At 40.7% G+C, this 27,109-nt stretch overlaps 1 protein-coding gene across 2 annotated transcripts in view; it reads left to right on the top strand.

Annotated features, from left to right (window-relative positions):
• The window catches only part of LOC131139092 (transcription initiation factor TFIID subunit 4), a 145,772-nt gene that overhangs the window by 1,587 nt on the left and 117,076 nt on the right, over nt 1–27,109 (top strand). Inside the window, exons 2-8 of one of the 2 annotated variants that reach the window (XM_058088356.1) lie at nt 2,254–2,432; nt 9,190–9,354; nt 12,895–13,047; nt 15,601–15,723; nt 15,990–16,079; nt 17,725–17,937; nt 24,904–24,979. In XM_058088356.1, the coding sequence (XP_057944339.1) occupies nt 2,254–2,432; nt 9,190–9,354; nt 12,895–13,047; nt 15,601–15,723; nt 15,990–16,079; nt 17,725–17,937; nt 24,904–24,979 (999 nt within the window). The remainder of the gene's footprint in view (nt 1–2,253; nt 2,433–9,189; nt 9,355–12,894; nt 13,048–15,600; nt 15,724–15,989; nt 16,080–17,724; nt 17,938–24,903; nt 24,980–27,109) is intronic. The other variant, XM_058088358.1, reaches the window with a different exon arrangement.

Below are 27,109 nucleotides of genomic sequence, written 5' to 3'. Positions count from 1 at the left end.
GATGTGTTTGAGTGACAGGCGCAGCAGGTTTTTGCTCTTGTTTTGTAGTTGTCTGCGCAGAGAATCTTGTCTTGCGCAGGTCATTTGACAGAAATGGCGTCATTGCCTGTGCCATTGTGGGAAATTCTGGATATTTTCTGTAACTTTAATCCAAAATGACAGAGCAAGGAACTTCTCCCTGTACAACAATCATTGATGAGTGAGCCTGGAGTTTAATTTCTAGAGGAAGTAATAAGAATGACAACAATGTCACAGTTTTATGTTCAGGATATTTTCTGTAACTTTAATCCAAAATGACACAACAAGGAACTTGTAATTTCTAGAGGAATCCTTGATGTGTGAGCCTGGAGTTTAATTTCTAGAGGAAGTAATAAGAATGACAACAATGTCACAGTTTTATGTTCAGGATATTTTCTGTAACTTTAATCCAAAATGACACAACAAGGAACTTCTCCCTGTACAACAATCCTTGATGAGTGAGGCTGGAGTTTAATTTCTAGAGGAAGTAATAGGAATGACAACAATGTCTTCAATGCCACTGTTTTATGTTCAGGATATTTTCTGTAACTTTCATCCAAAATGACACAACAAGGAACTTGTAATTTCTAGAGGAATCCTTGATGTGTGAGCCTGGAGTTTAATTTCTAGAGGAAGTAATAAGAATGACAACAATGTCACAGTTTTATGTTCAGGATATTTTCTGTAACTTTAATCCAAAATGACACAACAAGGAAGTTCTCTCTGCACAACAATCCTTAATGAGTGAGGCTGGAGTTTAATTTCTAGAGGAAGTAATAAGAATGACAACAATGTCTTCAATGCCACCGTTTTATGTTCAGGATATTTTCTGTAACTTTAATCCAAAATGACACAACAAGGAACTTCTCCCTGTACAACAATCCTTGATGTTTGAGCCTAGAGTTTAATTTCTAGACAAAGTAATAAGAATGACAACAATGTCTTCAATGCCACAGTTTTATGTTCAGGATATTTTCTGTAACTTTAATCCAAAATGACACAACAAGGAACTTCTCTCGGCACAACAATCCTTGATGAGTGAGGCTGGAGATTAATTTCTAGAGGAAGTAATAAGAATGACAACAATGTCTTCAATGCCACCGTTTTATGATCAGGATATTTTCTGTAACTTTTATCCAAAATGACAGAACAAGGAACTTCTCTCGGTACAACAATCCTTGATGAGTTAGGCTGGTGTTTGTTTTCTAGAGGAAAGAATGACAGCATAGGACTAACAAACGTCTTCAATGCAATAGTGGTATTTTCAGGATAGTTCCTGTAACTTTAATCCAAAATGACAGAACAAGGAACTTCTCCCTGTACAACAATCCTTGATGAGTGAGCCTGGAATTTGTTTTCTAGAGGAAGGAATGACAGCATAGGACTAACAAACGTCTTCAATGCAATAGTGGTATTTTCAGGATAGTTCCTGTAACTTTAATCCAAAATGACAAAAGAGGGAACCTTTCCCGGTGCAACGATCCTTGATGTGTGAGGTTTGAGTTTGTTCTCTAGGGGAAAGAATGACATCAATGTAATTGTGTTATGTTCAGGATAGTTCCTGTAACTTTAATCCAAAATGACAGAACAAGGAACTTCTCCCTGTACAACAATCCTTGATGAGTGAGCCTGGAGTTTGTTTTCTAGAGGAAGGAATGACAGAATTTGAATAACAGAAACGTCTTCAATGCAATTGTGGTGTGTTCAGGATAGTTCCTGTAACTTTAATCCAAAATGACAAAAGAGGGAACCTTTCCCGGTGCAACGATCATTGATGTGTGAGGTTTGAGTTTGTTTTCTAGAGGAAAGAGTGACAGCAACGTTGTCAATGTCACTGTGGTATGTTCAGGATAGTTCCTGTAACTTTAATCCAAAATGACAGAACAATGAACTTCTCCCTGTACAACAATCCTTGATGAGTGAGCCTTTGGTTTGTTTTCTAGAGGAAAGAATGAATGAGCGAATGAGAACGGCAGCAATGTCTTGAATGCCATTGTGGAAAGTTCTGGATAGTTCCCATGAACTTTAATCCAAAATGATGGAACAGCAAACCTTCAGGATTGTTATCTTTTATTTTTATTGTTTGTTTTTGATTGTTTATTGTTATTTTTATTGTTTTTTTATATTTAGGTTTGACTAATGGCCTTATTTTGTATTACTGGGGGTGCAAATGTGCCCCCTGTTGCCCCCCTCCCTCACTGTGTCCTGCTAACGAATGTCCCCATGCTTCCTCAGGCATGGTGTTGGTCCGGACTGAGCTGGGCCAGCTGGTGTTGGTTCCTCAGCAGGCCTTGGCTCAAGCTCAAGCCCAGGCTCAAGCCCAAGCCCAGGGTCAGGCCCAGGCCCAGAATAACATCTCGCCACGACCTGCCACCCCCACCACGGGGGCGTCCTTCAGGGTCACGACGCCACAGGTAATGGGAATCTTCATGGTAATTAGGAATACAATCTAATTCCTGTTTTAATCTCTTTGGGATGCTGCTCAACGTCATAGCCACCATTATTTATCATAGGACGTAATGGAAATAGAAATCATCTGTTCCAGGGTCAAACTGTTGCCAGCATGAATAATTATCAACATAAATAACAACAGAGCTCTTTTGTCAGATAGAGGACTTCCACCATATGTCCTCAAAAACAGCAGAGCGCTTCTGTCAAAGAGATGGTCTTCAACAAGCGTTTCTGCAGTAGGTCTTTTGTCATTTGGAGGATCTTTGACTAGTCTTTTTACAGTATAACAGCAGTGCGCTCCTGTTGTATCATGGCTCTTTGACTAGCCTTTTTTCAGCAGAGTCCTCCTGTCATAGAGGATCATTGACTAGTGTTTTTGCCATAGGTGCTTAAAAACAACACGTCCTGTAATATAGAGGATCTTTGACTAGCGTTTTTGCCATAGGTGCTTAAAAACAGCAGAACGCTGCTGGTGTATATAGAGGATCTTTGACTAGCGTTTTTGCCACAGGTGCTTAAAAACAGCAGAATGCTGCTGCCATATATAGAGGATCTTTGACTTGCATTTTTGCCATAGGTGCTTAAAACAGCAGAATGCTGCTGTCATATATAGAGGATCTTTGACTAGTCTTTTTACAGTATAACAGCAGCGCGCTCCTGTTGTATCATGGCTCTTTGACTAGCCTTTTTTTCAGCAGAGTCCTCCTGTCATAGAGGATCTTTGACTAGTGTTTTTGACATAGGTGCTTAAAAACAGCAGAACACTGCCGTAATATAGAGATGATCTTTGACTTGCGTTTTTGCCATAGGTGCTTAAAAACAACACGTTCTGTAATATAGAGGATCTTTGACTAGCGTTTTTGCCATAGGTGCTTAAAAACAGCAGAACGCTGCTGTCATATATAGAGGATCTTTGACTAGCATTTTTTGATATAGGTGCATAAAAACAGCAGAACGCTGCTGTTGTATATAGAGGATCTTTGACTAGCGTTTTTGCCATAGGTGCTTAAAAACAGCAGAATGCTGCTGTCGTATATAGAGGATCTTTGACTAGCGTTTTTGATATAGGTGCATAAAAACGGCAGAAAGCTGCTGTTGTATATAGAGGATCTTTGACTAGCGTGTTTGCCATAGATGCTTAAAAACAGCAGAATGCTGCTGTCGTATATAGAGGATCTTTGACTAGCGTTTTTGCCATAGGTGCTTAAAAACGGCAGAAAGCTGCTGTTGTATATAGAGGATCTTTGACTAGCGTGTTTGCCATAGGTGCATAAAAACAGCAGAATGCTGCTGTCGTATATAGAGGATCTTTGACTAGCGTTTTTGCCATAGGTGCTTAAAAACGGCAGAAAGCTGCTGTTGTATATAGAGGATCTTTGACTAGCGTTTTTGCCATAGGTGCATAAAAACAGCAGAATGCTGCTGTCGTATATAGAGGATCTTTGACTAGCGTTTTTGCCATAGGTGCTTATAAACAGCAGAACGCTGCTGTCATATATAGAGGATCTTTGACTAGCGTTTTTGCCATAGGTGCTTAAAAACAGCAGAATGCTGCTGTCATATAGAGAGGATCTTTGACTAGCATTTTTGCCATAGGTGCTTAAAAACAGCAGAATGCTGCTGTCATATATAGAGGATCTTTGACTAGTCTTTTTACCGTATAACAGCAGCGCGCTCCTGTTGTATCATGGCTCTTTGACTCGCCTTTTTTTCAGCAGAGTCCTCCTGTCATAGAGGATCTTTGACTAGCGTTTTTGCCATAGGTGCTTAAAAACAGCAGAACGCTGCTGGTGTATATAGAGGATCTTTGACTAGCGTTTTTGCCACAGGTGCTTAAAAACAGCAGAATGCTGCTGCCATATATAGAGGATCTTTGACTTGCATTTTTGCCATAGGTGCTTAAAACAGCAGAATGCTGCTGTCATATATAGAGGATCTTTGACTAGTCTTTTTACCGTATAACAGCAGCGCGCTTCTGTTGTATCATGGCTCTTTGACTAGCCTTTTTTTCAGCAGAGTCCTCCTGTCATAGAGGATCTTTGACTAGTGTTTTTGACATAGGTGCTTAAAAACAGCAGAACACTGCCGTAATATAGAGATGATCTTTGACTTGCGTTTTTGCCATAGGTGCTTAAAAACAACACGTTCTGTAATATAGAGGATCTTTGACTAGCGTTTTTGCCATAGGTGCTTAAAAACAGCAGAATGCTGCTGTCGTATATAGAGGATCTTTGACTAGTGCTTTTGCCATAGGTGCTGAAAAAGAGCACAACGCTGCCGTCATATATAGAGGATCTTTGACTAGCGTTTTTGCCATAGGTGCTTAAAAACAACACGTCCTGTAATATAGAGGATCTTTGACTAGCGTTTTTGCCATAGGTGCTTAAAAACAGCAGAATGCTGCTGTCATATAGAGAGGATCTTTGACTAGCATTTTTGCCATAGGTGCTTAAAAACAGCAGAATGCTGCTGTCATTTATAGAGGATCTTTGACTAGTCTTTTTACAGTATAACAGCAGCGCGCTCCTGTTGTATCATGGCTCTTTGACTCGCCTTTTTTTCAGCAGAGTCCTCCTGTCATAGAGGATCTTTGACTAGCGTTTTTGCCATAGGTGCTTAAAAACAACAAGTCCTGTAATTTAGAGGATCTTTGACGGGCATTTTTGTCATAGGTGCTTAAAAACAGCAGAACGCTGCTGTTGTATATAGAGGATCTTTGACTAGTGTTTTTGACATAGGTGCTTAAAAACAGCAGAATGCTGCTGTCATATATAGAGGATCTTTGACTTGTGTTTTTGCCATGGGAGCTTATAAACAACATGTCCTGTAATATAGAGGATCTTTGACTTGTGTTTTTCCCATAGGTGCTTATAAACAACACGTCCTGTTATATAGAGGATCTTTGGCAAGTGTTTTTGCTGTATGCACTTAAAAACAAACTGCTGAGCGCTCCTGTAACGTAGAGGATCTTTGACAAGTAGGTGCTTAAAAACAGCTCAACTCACCCGTCACGTACAGGAGAATCTTTTACTGGCATTTTTACAGCGTGCTCTTCAAAACAGTTCTTCAAAACGAAAATATGACAGAAGTGCTCTGTCATATAGAGGATCTTTGACTAGTGTTTTTGCTGTCGGTGCTTAATAACAGAAGCCCGCCTGTCATATGTCTCGCATACATTCGGTTCTTCGTACTTTGCTCAATGTCGACTTGATTCTTGCTTGAGCCATATTGTACTGAGCAGCCAGGACGCTACTCTACCGCTGTGTCTCAAGTCTGGATTTTTGAGCAACTATTTTCCTTGAAAATCATTAGACTGGCATTCAGCAGGGAGCAGATATCCGCCACGCCCTAACAGTCCTACGTGGATCAGCGCCCGATTAAATGAATAATAATAATAATAATAATAATAATAATAATAAATAGATACCCACCTCTGCCTGAAGTCTGTCGTTAAGCTTCATTAAGCTTATTTACTTCTTTGAAAATAAGTTCTTATCGACTCCACAATTGAACAGATTCCTCGTCAATATTTCCTAACCACCCGGTCTTTTCCGCCAGATTCCCACAAAAGGGCGGGGCTTAATCCGGTGACCTTTTGTTAAATGAAATCAGGCTAATTAGACTGCATTTCATTATTATGATGACAACTCTCTTCTGCAGCCTAATTGGGCCGTGACTAAGACTAGTGTAATTAGGGCAAATTAATGCTCATTAATATTATTGCGTGTATTGGCCGTGATGAATTAATGAATTAACGTCAGCGAGGCTGCCTAATGACTTTATAGGCTCTTCCAGTTAATCATCTACTGAATCATGCATGGGATTTTGCTTATTATCACCTGTGCATACATCACTCATGCAAAAAAAAAAGAAAAAATGAACGTACAGGCAGCTAATGCACTTGCCCAGCCTTCTGATGTTGTCGTCTTTATGGCACATATTGTCATTTTTAATGGAGCACATTAATAATAGCAATAATAATAATAATAGCAAGTGATCGCTCCGCATCGGAACGACACACGCAATTGGAGACAATTAAAGGTGAAGACTCGTCAGTCGCTACAGACAGATCATAAAGTTGGAAATAGTTTTTATATTACACGTCTTTATTGGGCTGCCGTTTCAGTTTTACAATCAATTATTTCTTTATGGAAGACGATCATTTATCTAAGATAGTTTATTGTCACTGAAGACAAATGTTTACATTTCTAAAATGTATTTAAAGAGCCCTTTCCACACAATTCCCACTTTTCCGACTTTTGCATATGTTTAAAGGAGAACTGCACTTAAAAAAATTTATTTGGATCTTCATTCACAATCGTTATATGAAATTTGAACACATTTTCTGTGCAAAACAAGAGAAAATTAGTTGGTATTAGCTAGCTAACAATGCACGTCACGGGAGGTATAATACATAATATAATACATTAATAATACATGATTTTATTAAACACGGAAAATTATTTGAAACGAAAGAAATAAAGTTATAATATTATCAGAGTCAGAATAAAAATAAATAATGAATAAGAATAAATAAATAAATTATATATATATATATATATAATGAATAAGAATAAATAAATAAATTATATATATATAATTTATTTATTTATTCTTATATATATATATATATTATTTATTTATTCTTATTCATTATTTATTTTTAAAATAATGTATTATTAATGTATTATATTATGTATTATACCTCCCATGACGTGCATATATATATATATATATATATATATATATATATATATATATATATATATATATATATATATATATATATATATATATATATATATATATATATATATATATACATACATATACACAGTCTGTATTTTGTTTGTTTTTCCGTAAGCACAGTCTGATTATTATTAGAGTCCAAACTGAAATATAATAAAATTATTAAATAATAATAATAAATAATAAAATTTATTTTATATAAAAAATATATTATATTAAAATTTATTTTAATAAAATAAATAAAATACAATAAATAAAGGCACAAATTGAATTTAACCCAAAAATAAAAGATAAAAGAAGAAATAAAATAGTAAAATAGATATTAAAATATTGTTATATTATTGTTATATTATGGGAATAAAGTCAAAATAATATGTGAATTAAGTCCTAATATTACAAAAAAGAACATTTACAAAGATTATTTAAGGGCAAAGTTGAAATAATTGTCGAATTAAAAACAAATGCTGAAATGTTATATACAGTATGACATAACATATGTGTTGCTTTAAAATATCAAAGTTGCATACTTTAATTTAGTTGGCCGTCGTTGGATTTGGTTTGGACGACCCTGATTTAAAGGATATCAGTCAATATAATTTACGTTTTTTTAAGCAAAAACAACAAAAAAAAACATTTTTAAATTGAATCAGTAGTCCTTTGTGTTTCAAATAAATGCAAGGACAACCATCCGTCACTAGAGGGCGACATTATACAAAACTTCCACACTCACTTGCTACAACATTAGGTACACTTGATACGCACAATACAAGATATGTATAAAAAATTAGACCTTTTAAAATACAATAATACTCACTTTTAATCCAGTTCTGATAATAATGAGTTTAAAGCAGAAGAATTAGAAATGACACTTTTGTACAGCTTATTGTGTTGTGTTTTTAAGACAAAATAACCTTTACCCGTCCTATGTCAGGAAGCCCCCCCTCTGGCAACACCGGTGACACGGTAGCGGGTCGCCGTGTTGTTGCCCCCCCCTCATCAGGAAAAGCAGGAGCGGGTCGGGAAATGAAAGGGAATGGTGTTTATTCCCAGAGCTCAACCTGCACTGTCGGGCCTGTCAGTCTTTACCGCAGACCCCCCGAGGGGGGCGAAGGCATCCTGAGCTTCCTTCCTTCCATGCCTCCTCAATCATTCATCATCCCAACTGCTTGATTATTTAAAAAAAAAAAAAAAAAAAAAAAAGCTAACGAGGCTTTGGTGCCAGCGTACGAGGAGAAGAAGCGGGGATATGGCGACAGCGTGGCGTAGCCGGCGGTGGGATGCACCCTGTGGCTTCGTGCACACGCGTGTCAACCCCCCCCCCCCCCGCCCGCCCATGCTCTCCTTGTCTCATACACCAACGTCCCCGAGCACTTCAGTACATTTTAGATCCTGTGAAACTTTTTACTCCCCCCTCCTCCTTCTCCTCCTTCTTCTCCCTCCTGTTCCTCCGCAGTTGACTTTGTGTACATTAGCGGCGGCCATCATGGTTGTTTATGCTTAATGACGCAAAATATATTTGGTTTAATGGCAGCCATGTTTTTTTCAACCAATCTTTATTGAAACGTTTTGTATTATATGCAAAAAAAAAAAAGGTGAAAATGTTACCTTCATGTGTGTTTTTTTTTATCCTGCCAGGTCTCCCTGTCCTTTCTCTGTTGTATGGGGCAGCAGATAGTCAAATCCTGCCGAGCAAGACTTCTCTCAATCCATGTTGCCGCGTCTGCTAGCTAGCTAGCTAGCTAGCTAGCTCGATGAAAGTCGGTGTCATTTGTGATGTTTTGCAAATCAATCAAGACCGTTTTGCCCGCCTTTGTGACCTTTGACCCTGCCCCGCCGCTCTCTCTGCTTAAGCTCACCTTTGACCCCCTTAAATTGTACTTCTACTGATATTTTTATTATTCTCTGTTTCTGCTTTTTATTTATTCCCCTTCTCTCTCTCTCTCTTTCTCTCTCTTTCTTTGCTTGCCACAGTCTACAGTGACCTCTCAGACCACCCGCCAGTGCCCTTTGACCCCGGCTAAGGTGGCGCCGTCTCCCTCTCCCACTCCTTCCAGCCCTGCTCTTCAGACCTCCGCTTCTTCTTCTTCTTCCTCCTCCTCCTCCTCCTCTTCTACATCCTGTCCCGCACTCCGCCCAGTGAGATAACTCAGTTTTTTTCTTTGTAACATTTTATTGAAGCGCGCAGACCTCACAGCTAGGAGACCAGGGTTCAATCCCACCCTCGGGCATCTCTGTGTGGAGTTTGCATGTTCTCCCCGTGCATGCGTGGCTTTTCTCCGGGTACTCCGGTTTCCTCCCACATTCCAAAAACATGCTAGGTTAATTAGCGACTCCAAATTGTCCATAGGTATGAATGTGAGTGTGAATGGTTGTTTGTCTATATGTGCCCTGTGATTGGCTGGCGACCAGTCCAGGGTGTACCCCGCCTTACGCCCAAAGACAGCTGGGATAGGCTCCAGCACCCCCGCGACCCTCGTGAGGAAAAGCGGTAGAAAATGAATGAATGAATGAATGAACATTTTATTGAAACCTGACAATTGGGGGCCCGGATTGGTATAGATGGAAATTGTGCACTGGCGCCATCTTCCTGCCAGTGCTAGGTATGACAAAGTCGCTAACTCTGGTTTGTAAAAAAAAAAAAAAAAAAAAAATTGTTTAAAATGTACACTTTGGGATTTGAACCTCCATCCGCTAAGCCACTGAACTATTCTACAGATCACAGAAAATGGGCACCTCTGCTTCAGGGGTTGTTTTTTTTACGGGCCACATAAAAGGCATTAACAGGCCGGATATGGCCCACGAGCCGCCTATTGAGGGCCCCTGGCAAAAGTGAGTACACCCCTCACATTTCAACAAGTACAGGTATTTCATGATATATTATCAAGGGGCAATACACGGAAAGTAAACATGAGTATACTTCCGAGTAGTCAGCGTACAGCTTGGATAGCAATTGGAATTGGAATATGGGAAAGTCATGCTCCTCATCTCATTGGCGGCAGCACTCGTGCAGCACTCGTGTAGCCCTACCATCATGCTCTGCTGTAGGCAAAAGACTCTTAAAGGCCCCATGAAAAGAGAGGTGGCCGTGCTCAATGAACCGCAGCTCTCCCACAGCCAGCAGCACTCGTGCAGCTCTACCACCATGCTATGCTGTTGGCAAGCTCACCAAAAGACTCTTAAAGGCGCCATGAAAAGAGAGGTGGTCGTGCTCAATGAACTGCAGCTCTCCCAGAGCCGGCAGCACTCGTGCAGCCCTACCACCATGCTCTGCTGTAGCCAAGTTTGCCAAAAGACTCTTAATAGCCCCATGCAAAGAGAGGCTCAATGAGCTCAATGAACCGCAGCTCTCCCAGAGCCGACAGCACTTGTGCAGTCATACTCTGCTATAGCCAAGCTTGCCAAAAGACTCTTAAAGGCACATGAAAAGAGAGGTGGCTGTGCTCAATGAACCGCAGCTCTCTCCCAGAGCCAACAGCACTCGTGCAGCCCTACCACTATGCTCTGCTGTCGGCAAGCTTGCCAAAAGACTCTGCTCTGCTTCACAATGCATCTCATTGGCGGCAGCACTCGTGCAGCACTCGTGTAGCCCTACCACCATGCTCTGCTGTAGGCAAAAGACTCTTAAAGGCCCCATGAAAAGAGAGGTGGCTGTGCTCAATGAACCGCAGCTCTCCCACAGCCAGCAACACTCGTGCAGCCCTCCCACTATGCTCTGCTGTAGCCAAGCTTGCCAAAAGACTCTTAAAGGCCCCATGAAAAAAGAGGCTGTGCTCAATGAACCACAGCTCTCCCACAGCCAGCAGCACTCGTGCAGCCCTCCCGCTATGCTCTGCTGTAGCCAAGCCTGCCAAAAGACTCTTAAAAGCCCCATGAAAAGAGAAGAGGCTGTGCTCAATGAACCACAGCTCTCCCAGAGCCAACAGCACTTGTGCAGCCCTACCACCATGCTCTGCTGTAGGCAACCTTGCCAAAAGACTCTGCTCTGCTTCACAGTGCATCCCATTGGCGGAAGCACTCGTGTAGCCCTACCACCATGCTCTGCTGTAGGCAAGCTGGCCAAAAGACTCTTAAAGGCCCCATGAAAAGAGAAGAGGCCGTGCTCAATGAACCACAGCTCTCCCAGAGCCGGCAGCACTCGTGCAGCCTTACCACCATGCTATGCTGTTGGCAAGCTCACCAAAAGACTCTTAAAGGCCTCATGAAAAGAGAGGTGGCCGTGCTCAATGAACCGCAGCTCTCCCAGAGCCAACAGCACTCGTGCAGCCCTACAACCATGCTCTGCTGTTGGCAAGCTCACCAAAAGACTCTTGAAGGCCCCATGAAAAGAGAGGCCGTGCTCAATGAACCACAGCTCTCCTGCAGTCAGCAGCACTCGTGCAGCCCTCCCGCTATGCTCTGCTGTAGCCAAGCTTGCCAAAGGACTCTTAAAAGCCCCATGAAAAGAGAAGAGGCTGTGCTCAATGAACCACAGATCTCCCACAGCTGGCAGCACTCGTGCAGCCCTACCACCATGCTGTGCTGTTGGCAATCTCACCAAAAGACTCTTAAAGGCCCCATGAAAAGAGAGGTGGTCGTGCTCAATGAACCACAGCTCTCCCAGAGTCAGCAGCACTCGTGCAGCCCTACGACTATGCTCTGCTGTAGGCAAGCTTGCCAAAAGACTCTGCTCTGCTTCACAATGCATCCCATTGGCGGCAGCACTCATGCAGCTCTACCGCCATGCTCTGCTGTAGCCATGCTGGCCAAAAGACTCTTAAAGGCCCCATGAAAAGAGAGGTGGCTGTGCTGAATGAACCGCAGCTCTCCCACTGCCAGCAGCACTCGTGCAGCCCTCCCGCTATGCTCTGCTGTAGCCAAGCTTGCCAAAAGACTCTTGAAGGCCCCACGAAAAGAGAAGAGTCCGTGCTCAATGAACCACATCTCTTGGGCAGCACTCGTGCAGCCCTACCACCATGCTATGCTGTAGCCAAGCTCACCAAAAGACTATTAAAGGCTCTATGAAAGGAGAAGTGACCGTGCTCTGCTTCACAATGCATCCCATTGGCGGCAGCACTCGTGCAGCCCTCCCGTCTTGTGCCACTTTAGGCAAGCTTGCCAAAAGACTCTTAAAGGAAATGTGAGGGGTGTACTCATTTTCGTGAGTTTTTTTTTTGTGCCCCGTACTTGTCTTGAGATGGTTTTGTACGCCACGTAATGCATTGTAGCGCCGTTCACACCTGGTTTTGGAGCTGCCTGATGTGATCACATGACGCGGATGCTGCGTCGGCGCCCAGTGTGAACACGGCCTGGGGAATTTACTAAAGATTGTCAGACTGCTTTAGAGTCATTTTATGGTCGTTTATTCCCTCCCGTATTGTGGCGAGGTGTAAAGGTGGAGGAAACGCGAACCCAAACCCTTAAAAGCAGGTCTTCCTTGTCAGGTATGTAACCACCAAGAAAAAGCCTTTCTCAGCCTCCAGCTCGTCACCGACCCCCCCCCCCCCCCCCCCCCACACCCCCCACCCCCCTCCTCCTCCTCCTGACGTCCTCCTTGTCTGTTAAGCGATGTCCAAGAAGTCGTCGCGCCAGATGTGACAGGAGTGCCGCGGCGCCCGCCCTCCTGTTCTCCGTGGCCTTGCTGCGAGCCAGGCGTCACGTCCTGTTTATCTCTCTTGTCTCCCTCCTCGCTCTTTGCAGAAGGGCCCCGTGGCGCCGGCCGTGGCGGTGACGGCTCCGCAGCAGACCCCCGTGGTTATGGCCCCCCAGGCCCCGGTCCCGGCCCCGGCCCAGGCCGCCTCCCAGCCCGCGCAGCCTTCGCAGACGGCCCCCGGAGGTCCTGTTGTGTCCCAGGTCTGCTGTCTCTCTCTCTCTCTCTCTCTCTCTCTCTCTCTCTCTCTCTCTCTCGCTCTCTCGTTCTCGATCTCTTTTTGCCCGACGTCCGCCGCCCGGCCGGTGCGAGTGTTGTCACAGCTGCCAGCAGGCTGGCTGTGTCACAAACCCCGACTCCTCTCGCAGCTGGCCGCAGACAAAGGGCCTCACACGTGGCCACGCCATCCATTGACGCAAGGAACGCCAAGCCAAGGACATGCAGCAAAATGCGTACATGGACTTACGTAACATAACCTTTTAGCTAACCTCGCCGTTCATTGTCCGTCAAGCGCTAAAAGAAGTTAGACACTTTGATTAGTCATTAGCATTTTTATCACAACGATACAATGATAGGCGCATATACGACACTAAAAGAGCACACAAACAAGATTATTGGTGGAGTTGAATTATGAGATATTTTATTGATGACCCAAAAACTACCCAAAATATCACCCAATTTCACCTCAAAAAAAAAAAAAAAAGTTAGTTATGGTGTTGTGTGCTTCATATTTTAATGTCATTTTTGATGACCCACCACAAAATGAGTCCGCAACCCAATTTTAGGGCTATTTTTCCATTCAGATTGTGGCTTCTTGATGGGGTTTTGGACCATATTATCATCCATCTGACAGTTTAAACCCTTGGAGTTCGGATCACACTGAGGATAGAGCCACTCCACACTCTTTATTGCTCTCTGCTTCTACCGTATCTTACTTATTGTGTGGAAATATGGGCTAATAACTATAAAAGCAATCTTCACTGGCTAAATGTACTGCAAAAAAGGCCAGTAAGGATAATTCATAATGCCGCCCACAGAGAACATACTAACTCCTTATTTCTAAAATCACAAATACTTCAACTTGCTGATATAGTTCATCTTCAAACAGCTAAAATAATAATGCATAAGGCTAAAAATAAGCAATTAGCTAAAAATGTCATGCAATACTTCTCTACAAGAGAGGAGAAATATGATCTCAGGGAAGAAGTACATTTGAAACACTTCTATGCTAGGACTACGTTATGCTAGCCATAGCATTTCAGTATGTGGAATCAAACTATGGAATGGATTGAGTAAGGAAATCAAACAATGCACAACGATAGCACAAATGTGCTATATATATCACTATATTGACACGCACTATGGTACACATTATGGCATTGGATGCTCATATCACCGAGTACTTCAGTACGTAATTTAATTTAATTTAATTTAATTTAATTTAATTTAATTTTATTTTATTTTATTTTATTTTATTTTATTTTATTTTATTTTATTTTATTTTATTTTATTTTATTTTATTTCATAAAAAAAACCTTAAATTTCATTAGGAAAGCAGGAAGTGAACAAATGTAACAGTTACTGATTGTAAAAGTACCAGATGGAGGGGTAGGATTTAATAAGCTTTGCTTCTTCCTACTCCTTTTGGACATGTGGAACTGGGAACTGATTATGGGATGCACTCAATTGGAATCTGATGCATGTTCAAATGAAATAAAACCATTACCATTACCATAAACAACTGAAAATGGCGGAATGATAGGCGAGGGCATTTATTTACGTTAGGGGCGTGTGCAAAGGGCGGCGTAATTTAGTAGAAATGGAAAAATTTTGCAGTAATTTAACATGAAAAAAGTAAAAGCAATATGTTGTAATCAATGAGGAAAAAGTTGTTATTTTAGAAGAATAAGATCATAATTTCATGAGGAAAAATAACTAATAATAAGTTCATTCATTCATTCATTTTCTACCGCTTATCCTCACAAGGGTCTTGGGGGGTGCTAGAGCCTATCCCAGCTGTTATGGGGCGAGAGGCGGGGAACACCCTGGACTGGTGGCCAGCCAATCACACGGCACATATAGACGACTTGCCATACTGTTGTTTACAATGAACGCTCCATACCGCTATTCCAACACTGGTTCTGTTGCCGCTGTGTTGTGCAGTATACAGTAAACCTCGGATATATCGGACTCGGATATATCGGAAATTCGCTCACAACGGACAGATAAAAAAGAACCGATTTTTCTGTAATGCATTTCCAATAAAAATTCATTGCATATAGCGGATTTTTTATAACGGATTTTGCCTATTTCCAATGCATTTCCATGAAATTTCCCTCGCGTATATCGGATGGCCGCATCGTGGCGCTCCGATTCGCCGAATCGTGACAGGCCGCTATACGACGTCATTTGCAGCGTTGCCTGCGCGTCCAGGTACATTGGAAACATAGTCAAGGAAGTGCCTTTTTATAACGGATAAAATCCCATTTACGCATATACCGGATATAAATCCGATATATGCGTAAAACTGACATTTTCCGGTTTACGCATATAACGGATTTCGCTTATATCGGACAAAACCAGTGGGAACAATTGAATCCGATATATCCGAGGTTTACTGTACTTCCTAACGAAGGATGCGGTCAAAACGCTACATGTTCCTTTCTACTTTGTCATGCACACCAAACTTGAATCAAATGAAAAAAGTTACATCATACGTATGTAAGTAACGGTTATTTCTATCTCTCTCATGACAGGAAATGCAGGAGAACGTGAAGAAGTGTAAAAACTTCCTGGCCACCCTCATCAAGCTGGCGTCTCACAATTCTCCATCACCCGAGACCTCCAAGAACGTCAAAGCTCTGGTCCAGGACCTGCTGGTGAGCGTGCTGTAACAAATGGGACTCGACTTGCAGTGAGCCTTTCTTGCCTGCAGATGGCGGCATGAAACCCTCGCTTCCTCTCTGTCTTATTATTATTTTAAATGACATAAATAATGAGCCGGGGTTTGCCTGGAGGAGACAGGATGAGCATGGTGTTTAAGTCTCCGAGGTTTACATCGTGTAACGTCTTTCATGTGAAGTGGGGTTCATTGTTCTGTTCATCTTTCCTGTCTGTGTGACATTTAAAAAAAAAAAAAAAAAAGGATGCAAAGATCGAGCCTGAGGAGTTCACGAGCCGACTACAGACGGAGCTCAAGTCCTCGCCGCAGCCGTACCTGGTGCCCTTTCTCAAGGTGGGACCCCACATTAACCATCTTTTTAATTGACTAACGACCCCTTAAATCTGTGTTTTTCAACCTTTTTTGAGCCACGGCACGTTTTTTTTAATGTTTTTTTTACATGTCACCACTACCTCTCACGGGCATCACTAAGTCTATTAGAGAAACGAGCACCTATAGACAAACAACCATTCACACTCACATTCATACCTATGGACAATTTGGAGTGGCCAATTAACCTAGCATGTTTTTGGAATGTGTTAGTGTTCTTAAAAAGAACACTAAACTCATCACACACCAACTTAACACTCAAAAGGTATAATTATGAAACCAACCGAATCATTCATTCATTTGTTCATTTTCTACTGCTTATTCTCATGAGGGTCGCGGGGGTGCTGGAGCCTATCCCAGCTGTCTTGGGGCGAGAGGCGGGGTACACCCTGGACTGGTGGCCAGCCAATCACAGGGCACATATAGACAAACAACCATTCACACTCACATTCATACCTATGGACGATTTGGAGTCGCTAATTAACCTAGCATGTTTTTGGAATGTGGGAGGAAACCGGAATACCCGGAAAACCCACACATGCATGGGGAGAACATGCAAATTCCACACAGAGATAGCCGAGGGTGGAATTGAACCCTGGTTTCCTAGCTGTGAGGTCTGCGTGCTAACCACTCTACCTCCGTCCTTTTTTGTTATTATTATTATTATTTTTCATTCATTTATTTTCTACCACTTATCCTCACGAGGGTGGCGGGGGGGTGCTGGAGCTTATCCCAGCTGTCTTTAAGCGAGAGGCGGGGTACACGCTGGACTGGTGGCCAGCCAATCACAGGGCACATATAGACAAACAACCATTCACACTCACATTCATACCTATGGACAATTTGGAGTCGCTAATTAACCTAGCATGTTTTTGGAATGTGGGAGGAAACTGCAAACTCCACACAGAGATGGCCGAGGGTGGAATCGAACCCTGGTTTCCTAGCTTTGGTCTGCGTACTAACCACTTATGCACTGTGCCGCCCATTATTAATACATGTTAATTAAAAAAAAGTGATATTGAATAATTCCTTACGGCACACCTGATGATTTTTCAGGGTACACTTGCCTTAAATGACTCGCTGAACTTAAATCATCCCTTTCCGGTTCCCTGAGGTACCCCTTTTTGTATGTTTTTTCCTAAAGTGACCCCCTCCTCAAAGTAGCACTCACTTTGCACTGTTGCTAGTAATGTCTAAGGCTGACACTAGAATGATACACACACACACACACACACACACACACACACACACACACTCGGCCCTCTGGCCTGATTTCTGACTGTGTGTGACAGTGGCCCCGGTAGCCGTCCCTGCCAGTCGCCAGCAGGTTTCTCCAGCCAAGCATGATGAGCGTCACATCAAGGCAGCCGAGCGCCCGATGCGGCTACAAACACATGTTGTCATGCAATGTTAAGTCGCTGGCGTCCAAAACTTGCCTGAAATATTCTCTTTGTGTGTGTGTGTGTGTGAGACAGCGGTCCGATCCCAAATAGCTAATGGCGTATGTAGCGTTTGTGTACACTATGAAATATCCCGACATAACGGTTTCATGTCTCATGCGCTGAAAGTGCTTCAACTTTTCTTTCTATCTTCTCCGCCCCGTCAACAGAAGAGCCTCCCGGCCCTGCGGCTGTCTTTGCTCAACAGTCAGCAGTCGCTGACCCAGCCCCCGCAGCAGGGAGTCAAACCGGTGGCCTGCGGCACGCCTCCCGCCGCCGCCACCGCCGCCGTGGCGAGCGCGCCCACCGCGCCGACCATCCACATACGCCACCCGAACAGCGTCAGCACCGCCGCCGGTGCTGTGGGACATGCAGCTGCCATGGTATGTACGCAGCTGGAACACGCTGAGCTATTAGCATTAGCACGTCCATAGACTTCACTGGTGTCTCCATGTTGCACACCTTGGACTTCATGTATTTCTAGTAGGGATGGAAAATGTGTCTGAGGTCTCACAAGTGCTGCATTGGACATGTGATGGCCCCAAGTCCAACAGTTGAAGAACACTGTTTTACGAGCTTGTAGCTTTAATGCTAAAGAGATGCATTTGTGCACGCTTGTCTGCAACAGCGTGCGTCACCAAGAAATGCTTCTTTGTGTACTACTTCCCCTTTTTACTACAGGGATGAGGGTTTTATGATGCCGATCCCGATCCCTGCAATCTAAGCGTGATCACATAAACATACATGGCAGTACAAGAGGTACTCATTTTTATGGTAATGGTTTTATTTCATTTGAACATGCATCAGATTACAATTAAGTGCATCCCATAATCAGTTCCCAGTTCCACATGTCCAAAAGGAGTAGGAAGAAGCAAAGCTTATTAAATGTTACCCCTCCATGTGGTACTTTTACAATCAGTAACTGTTACATTTGTTCACTTCCTGCTTTCCTAATATAGTTTATTTTAATTTTAATTTTAATTTTAATTTTAATTTTAATTTTAATTTTTATTTTTATTTTTATTTTTATTTTTATTTTTATTTTTATTTTTATTTTTATTTTTATTTTTATTTTTATTTTTATTTTTATTTTTATTTTTATTTTTATTTTTATTTTTATTTTTATTTTTATTTTTATTTTTATTTTTATTTTTATTTTTATTTTTATTTTTATTTTTATTTTTGAGTGGTTAGCATACAGACCTCACAGCTACGAGACCCAAGTTCAATCCACTTCCTGCTTTCCTAATATAGTTAATTTTAATTTTAATTTTAATTTTAATTTTAATTTTAATTTTAATTTTAATTTTAATTTTAATTTTAATTTTAATTTTAATTTTAATTTTAATTTTAATTTTAATTTTAATTTTAATTTTAATTTTAATTTTAATTTTAATTTTAATTTTAATTTTTGAGTGGTTAGCATACAGACCTCACAGCTAGGAGACCCGAGTTCAATCCCACCCTCGGCCATCTCTGTGTGGAGTTTGCATGTTCTCCCCGTGCGTGGGTTTTCTCCGGGTACTCCGGTTTCCTCCCACATTCCAAAAACATGCTAGGTTAATTAGCGACTCCAAATTATCCATAGATATGAATGTGAGTGTGAATGGTTGTTTGTCTATATGTGCCCTGTGATTGGCTGGCCAACCAGTCCAGGGTGTACCCCGCCTCTCTCGCCCAAAGACAGCTGGGATAGGCTCCAGCACCCCTCGTGAGGATAAGCGGTAGAAAATGAATGAATGGATTTCAACACAAACAAAGCCAATAAGTTTGTTTAACCAGAATATTTCCTCACGTTTTAATCAAAAACCTGAATGAAAAGCAGGTTTGCCCACCTCTGCTGGGCCCCTGCGGACGCATCCGCTGCCCCTCAATACTCCCCCTCGATATCCATACTGTACTTTTTCACTGAAATTGGATCAGGGCACCCCTGCCCCTACTGGTGGAAAAGCGAATTACTGGCAATTTGCCTCCACCGGACTTGTCTTTGTTAGAAACTTTTTCCGCTAACCTGCAGCGTCAAGTGAAGTGAACCGGCCAAGTTGATTCAACTCACACCAGCGCGGGGCTACGGGTGTGTGAGTACGTGCACATGCTCATTATGCAACTGCACACAGCACGGGCGTCTGGGTGTGGGACGGAGTGGGTCAGGCGAGGTCAGACTAGTCTGGTCCGGGCAGAAGAGTACGGGAGAGCCACAGGGTGCTCTTCTGTCTTTCTCCAATTTTCCTTCTTTGCACACACACACACACACACACACACACACACACACACACACACACACACACACACACACACACACACACAGTGGTAGTCGGTGTGTATCTTCCCCGACATCACTCACCCATCTTCCTCCCTCCCTCCATTAACCAGCAGAGGGTGAAGTGAGGTAACTAGGTCAGCCCCGGGTCAATTTTAAAGCAATGTGGCGGCCGGCCGCAGTCTATGTCCAGAACATGCCTCTGGTCCCTCTCGCTCGCTCGCTCGCTCACTTTCCCTTTCTCTCGCTCACACTCCGTTCACATACACACCAACACAAATACACAACATAAGCTATCACACAAAACATTAGTAAATGACAGCCTCTGGCTCGCCAACAGTTTGTTGAATTAGGCCAAATAAAATCTGCTTTCTGCTACCACTGTACTCCGGGAAGCATTTCTGAGGGTATTATGGAAGACACTTGACTTCAAGTCAGTACAGTACACGCTGTGTGCAAGTGGACAGTTGCAGTTTTACATGGGTTTCAATTGAATAGAAGGGGGAAATGGAAACTGTACTTATTGTATATTCTGGACTATAAGTCGCTCCGGAGTATAAGTCACACAAGGCCAAAAATGCATAATTAGGTAGAAAAAAACATTCATAAGTCGCATTTTTTGCGGATAATTTATTTTACAAACTACTTGTTTGTAAAATATTACGGATTTTCTGGACTATAAGTCGCTTCGGAGTATAAGTCGCACAAGGCCAAAAATGCATAATTAGGTAGAAAAAAAACATACATAAGTCGTACTGGAGTATAAGTCGCACAAGGCCAAAAATGAATAATTAGGTAGAAAAAAAACATGCATAAGTCGTACTGGAGTATAAGTCGCACAAGGCCAAAAATGCATAATTAGGTAGAAATAAAAACATACATAAGTCACGCAAGGCCAAAAATGCATAATTAGGTAGAAAAAAACATACATAAGTCACACTGGAGTATAAGTCGCACAAGGCCAAACATGCATAATTAGGTAGAAAAAAAACATACATAAGTCGTACTGGAGTATAAGTCACGCAAGGCCAAAAATGCATAATTAGGTAGAAAAAAAACTGGAGTATAATTCACACAAGGCCAAAAATGCATAATTAGGTAGAAAAAAACATTCATAAGTCGCATTTTTTGCGGATCATTTATTTTACAAACTACTTGTTTGTAAAATATTACGGATTTTCTGGACTATAAGTCGCTTCGGAGTATAAGTCGCACAAGGCCAAAAATGCATAATTAGGTAGAAAAAAAACATACATAAGTCGTACTGGAGTATAAGTCGCACAAGGCCAAAAATGAATAATTAGGTAGAAAAAAAACATGCATAAGTCGTACTGGAGTATAAGTCGCACAAGGCCAAAAATGCATAATTAGGTAGAAATAAAAACATACATAAGTCACGCAAGGCCAAAAATGCATAATTAGGTAGAAAAAAACATACATAAGTCACACTGGAGTATAAGTCGCACAAGGCCAAACATGCATAATTAGGTAGAAAAAAAACATACATAAGTCGTACTGGAGTATAAGTCACGCAAGGCCAAAAATGCATAATTAGGTAGAAAAAAAACTGGAGTATAATTCACACAAGGCCAAAAATGCATAATTAGGTAGAAAAAAACATTCATAAGTCGCATTTTTTGCGGATCATTTATTTTACAAACTACTTGTTTGTAAAATATTACGGATTTTCTGGACTATAAGTCGCTTCGGAGTATAAGTCGCACAAGGCCAAAAATGCATAATTAGGTAGAAAAAAAACATACATAAGTCGCACTGGAGTATAAGACGCACAAGGCCAAAAATGCATAATTAGGTAGAAAAAAAAACATACATAAGTCACACAATGCCAAAAATGAATAATTAAGTAGAAAAAAAACATACATAAGTCGCACTGGAGTATAAGTCACACAAGGCCAAAAATGCATAATTAGGTAGAAAAAAAACATACATAAGTCGTACTGGAGTATAAGTCGCACAAGGCCAAAAATGCATAATTAGGTAGAAATAAAAACATACATAAGTCACGCAAGGCCAAAAATGCATAATTAGGTAGAAAAAAACATACATAAGTCGCTCCGGAGTATAAGTCGCACAAGGCGAAAAATGCATAATTAGGTAGAAAAAAACATACATAAGTCGCACTGGAGTATAAGTCGCACAAGGCCAAACATGCATAATTAGGTAGAAAAAAAACATACATAAGTCGTACTGGAGTATAAGTCACGCAAGGCCAAAAATGCATAATTAGGTAGAAAAAAAACTGGAGTATAATTCACACAAGGCCAAAAATGCATAATTAGGTAGAAAAAAACATTCATAAGTCGCATTTTTTGCGGATCATTTATTTTACAAACTACTTGTTTGTAAAATATTACGGATTTTCTGGACTATAAGTCGCTTCGGAGTATAAGTCGCACAAGGCCAAAAATGCATAATTAGGTAGAAAAAAAACATACATAAGTCGCACTGGAGTATAAGACGCACAAGGCCAAAAATGCATAATTAGGTAGAAAAAAAAACATACATAAGTCACACAATGCCAAAAATGAATAATTAAGTAGAAAAAAAACATACATAAGTCGCACTGGAGTATAAGTCACACAAGGCCAAAAATGCATAATTAGGTAGAAAAAAAACATACATAAGTCGTACTGGAGTATAAGTCGCACAAGGCCAAAAATGCATAATTAGGTAGAAATAAAAACATACATAAGTCACGCAAGGCCAAAAATGCATAATTAGGTAGAAAAAAACATACATAAGTCGCTCCGGAGTATAAGTCGCACAAGGCGAAAAATGCATAATTAGGTAGAAAAAAACATACATAAGTCGCACTGGAGTATAAGTCGCACAAGGCCAAACATGCATAATTAGGTAGAAAAAAAACATACATAAGTCGCATTTTTTGCGGATAATTTATTTTACAAACTACTTGTTTGTAAAATACTACGGATTTTCTGGACAATAAGTCGCTTCGGAGTATAAGTCACACGAGGCCAAAAATGCATAATTAGGTAGAAAAAAAAACATACATAAGTCGCACTGGAGTATAAGTTGCACAAGGCCAAAAATGAATAATTAAGTAGAAAAAAAAACATACATAAGTCGCACTGGAGTATAAGTCGCACAAGGCCAAAAATGCATAATTAGGTAGAAAAAAATGTACTTAAGTCGCACTGGAGTATAAGTCGCGCAAGGAGAACATGCAAACTTTACACAGAGGATGGCCGAGGGTGGAATTGAACCCGGGTCTCCTAGCTGTGAGGTCTGCGCGCTAACCACTCGACTGCCGTGCAGCCGTCACGTGTGCCATTTAAAGCACATTTTCTTAAAGAAACAGTGCTTCACATTTACTTCCCAACTTTCTACCTGTGTTGTTTTGTTCCCCAAAGTGTGTCGCCGAGTGGCCAGGGGTGCTTGCTGTCTGTGCCGAATGAATTCCTCCCACTCGTGCAAACCCTGCAGTGCATCTGTGAGGGGAAAAGATGGGCCTTAGTCTTGTTTTTTTTTTTCGTTTTTTTTTTCTTCTCACCCCTTGAACAGTAATATAGCATGTGTCAGGGAATGGAAAACAAGGCGAAAAAAATATGCAGCAAGAAGCAAACTGGTAAGGAATGGATGGCTGAGCCCCAGGCCCGACCTGTGGCGGCTACACAGGAAGGAAGTGACTCTAATAGCCCGGCACGCCGCCCGCCCCCACCCCCTCCGTTCACAGCCCCGCTCCTTCTACGTCTTTGCTGATTTTATTTTTTTCCCCCTCCATACTGTGATCTTGATTTCTTGTTATCTTCATATTATCTTATCCGGCGATGCAAGGCAATGTAGGTCACATGGAGAAATACGTGGAGATCAATCCCCATCATACACTTTATGGACAAAAGTATTGGGACATACAAGCGTGGGGGTCAAGCCTATCCTCCAATCAATTCGATTTATTTTTATTTTTATTTTTATTTTTATTTTTATTTTTATTTTTATTTTTATTTTTATTTTTATTTTTATTTTTATTTTTATTTTTATTTTTATTTTTATTTTTATTTTTATTTTTATTTTTATTTTTATTTTTATTTTTATTTTTATTTTTATTTTTATTTTTATTTTTATTTTTATAAATATTTTTATTTTTATTTTTATAAATATTTTTATTTTTATAAATATTTTTATAAATATTTTTATTTTTATAAATATTTTTATAAATATTTTTATAAATATTTTTATTTTTATAAATATTTTTATAAATATTTTTATTTTTATAAATATTTTTATAAATATTTTTATTTTTATAAATATTTTCATTTTTATTTTTATAAATATTTGTATTTTTATAAATATTTTTATTTTTATTTTTATAAATATTTTTATTTTTATAAATATTTTTATTTTTATAAATATTTTTATAAATATTTTTATTTTTATAAATATTTTTATAAATATTTTTATAAATATTTTTAAATATAAAAATAAATAAATTATTTTATTTTATTTTATTTTATTTTATTTTATTTTATTTTATTTTATTTTATTTTATTTTATTTTATTTTATTTTATTTTATTTTATTTTATTTTATTTTATTTTATTTTATTCTTGTGAATTTTTTCCGACTTAGAATATTTTTACTTTTTACATTTTTCTCTTAAAATTCAGAAAATCTCTTGAAATTATTATTATTATTATTTCTACATTTTATTGATTATTTTATTAACTATTTAAACTTTCTTTTTGTGAATTTCTTTTGCTGAAATTATTATTTTTATTCCCATAATATTTTGACCCCTGCACTATTTGAAATACTAGAGAACCGATAATATGTATTAATGTATCTGTACTGTACAGACTAAACTGTAGGAAAATACAACAAAATGGAGATCATACAAGCGTATTCAAGAGCCAAATTGCATGTTGAGTATAAATGTGTACATGTTGGTTTGCACTAAAATGAAAGAACATAAAAGTACTTTGACCGTGACACGATGACACACATGCAGAGCAGACATGGTACCTGTAAAGCTGATGTTTGCAGTAGGATTTAAAGGGGTATGCGTTTGAACGTTGAAGCCAAGTAACGGTTGTCCCTCTTCATTGCTTCAGGGTATGAAGACCACCGGACCAGTAGGTGGACAAGTTCGAGTACCGGTGATGATCACTCAGTCTGTGAGAGCTCAAGGTGAGACGTCAAGCTGGAATTCTTCATATTTTGTGTACTCCTTTCCTTGTTTTTTTTTTCCCTGTTTTTAGTCGTCCCGTGTTATATTGTAGTATTTTTTAACAACTTTAACTAAACATCAAGTCATATGTAGTATTCCGGCGTCAGTAGTGTTTCATTGACTATACAATACCTTAATTAACAATGCCACAACATGTCCAGCAAAAAAAAAAAGTTCTCCTCCCATTCCGTGTGGAAGTGGTACATTTTGGGCTTCACACTATGTCCGACATTACGGCGTTTGGCATCCATCAGTTCCCTTGCGTGTCCCCATGAACGCAACGTCGCTAATTTGACTTTGATATTACCGGTTATCGTGGAATTATGTGTAATTAAATATAGTTATTATCAAGTACTTTCATTACCCGTAAACTTTGATTAACTCTAAACTGTTTTTAAATACAGTAGTAGATCTTTGTGACCTGGTCATATTATATACTAGTTAGCTACACATAATACTAGTTAGCTCGGTAGTTAATTTGATACTCTCTTACGCCCCTGCAGTGATCCCGTAGTCTCGTAGTCATGAGTGTTGCGCAATGTAGTAATAAACACAGAATCATAGACGTGTAAAGGTGACTATAGGGGTGCTATTTCATGTCAACAGGGCTCTAATAATGGTAAAAAAAAAGCATCATAAACAGGTTTTCTATGCACTTGTGAGGGAAACAAAACTTAGCAACCCCAACATACGGCCGCTAACATGGCAGTGCTAACATTCATTCATTTTCTACCGCTTATCCTCACGAGGGTCGCGGGGGGTGCTGGAGCCTATCCCAGCTGCCTTTGGGCGTCTTGTCTTTCAATTTCAATGAAAAAGTACAGTATGGATATCGCGAGGGGGAGTATCGAGGGGCAGCGGATGCGTCTGCAGGGGCCCAGCAGTGGTGGGCAAACTAGCATGGTTTTTTTTGGAATGTGGGAGGAAACCGGAGTACCCAGAGAAAACCCACGCATGCACGGGGAGAACATGCAAACTCCACACAGAGATATCCGAGGGTGGAATTGAACCCAGGTCTCCTAGCTGTGAGGTCTGCGCGCCAACCACTCATCCGCTGTGCAGCCCTTTTTTGTTATTATTATTATTATTCATTAATTAATTCATTCATTTTCTACCGCTTATCCTCACGAGGGTCGCGGGGGTGCTGGAGCCTATCCCAGCTGTCTTCGGGCGAGAGAGGCGGGGTACACCCTGGACTGGTGGCCAGCCAATCACAGGGCACATATAGACAAACAACCATTCACACTCACATTCATACCTATGGACAATTTGGAGTGGCTAATTAACGTAGCATGTTTTTTTTGGAATGTGGGAGGAAACCGGAGTACCCGGAGAAAACCCACGCATGCACGGGGAGAACATGCAAACTCCTGTGTGAGGTCTGCGTGCTAACCACTCGTCCACTGTGCAGCCTGTGCTAACATCACATTCACATTTTAATAGCAACATGATGCTAGGGTTTGCATACCGGCCGAAGCAGGCTTATTTTAAGATGTGTAGTGAAGCCTTTTGTGTGTACACACACACACAGAGGGAGGCGAGGTTTTTCCTTCACGATGGCGTGAAAAGTGGCGCAAAGACGCGTTTTCGTCACGTTTGGTGCCGATAAGGGAGACGCGCGTCACCATTAGAGCATCACAACAAAGTCACGTTTGCGTAGTAAGTCGCATACGTTTGCTTTCCAGCCAGGATTGCGTGTTGCGTTGTTTGTTACACACACACGTATCTGTTACACACGCATCATGACTCAAACGTGACCTGCGCTTAAAAGGCGTGCACGGCGGAGGAGGCTAAAGAGGCCATTTTAGCCATTTAGTGAAGCGTCCCGTCGGTGGGCTGCAGGATGTGTAAGCATAGCGAGGAAAGGTTGCTTTCTTGTCTGCTTATAAAGCCTCCTCAAACATCGGTGCCGCTGCTTACTCACCGTGATTCACACACACACACACACACACACATAAACACACACACATAAACACACACACAGGAGCCCACAAACATCGCCCCCAACGCCAACCAGCTGAAACACTCTCCTAAGAGAGCTTCCTGTGTGCTTAGGTACTGTGTGTGTGTGTGTGTGTGTGTGTGTGTTT

This window comes from Doryrhamphus excisus, chromosome 12, assembly GCF_030265055.1.
Source record: "Doryrhamphus excisus isolate RoL2022-K1 chromosome 12, RoL_Dexc_1.0, whole genome shotgun sequence".
In the NCBI taxonomy this organism is placed as follows: Eukaryota; Metazoa; Chordata; class Actinopteri; order Syngnathiformes; family Syngnathidae; genus Doryrhamphus; species Doryrhamphus excisus.
Note: the sequence above shows the minus strand (reverse complement) of the source record. Positions and strands in the feature narration are given on the sequence as shown.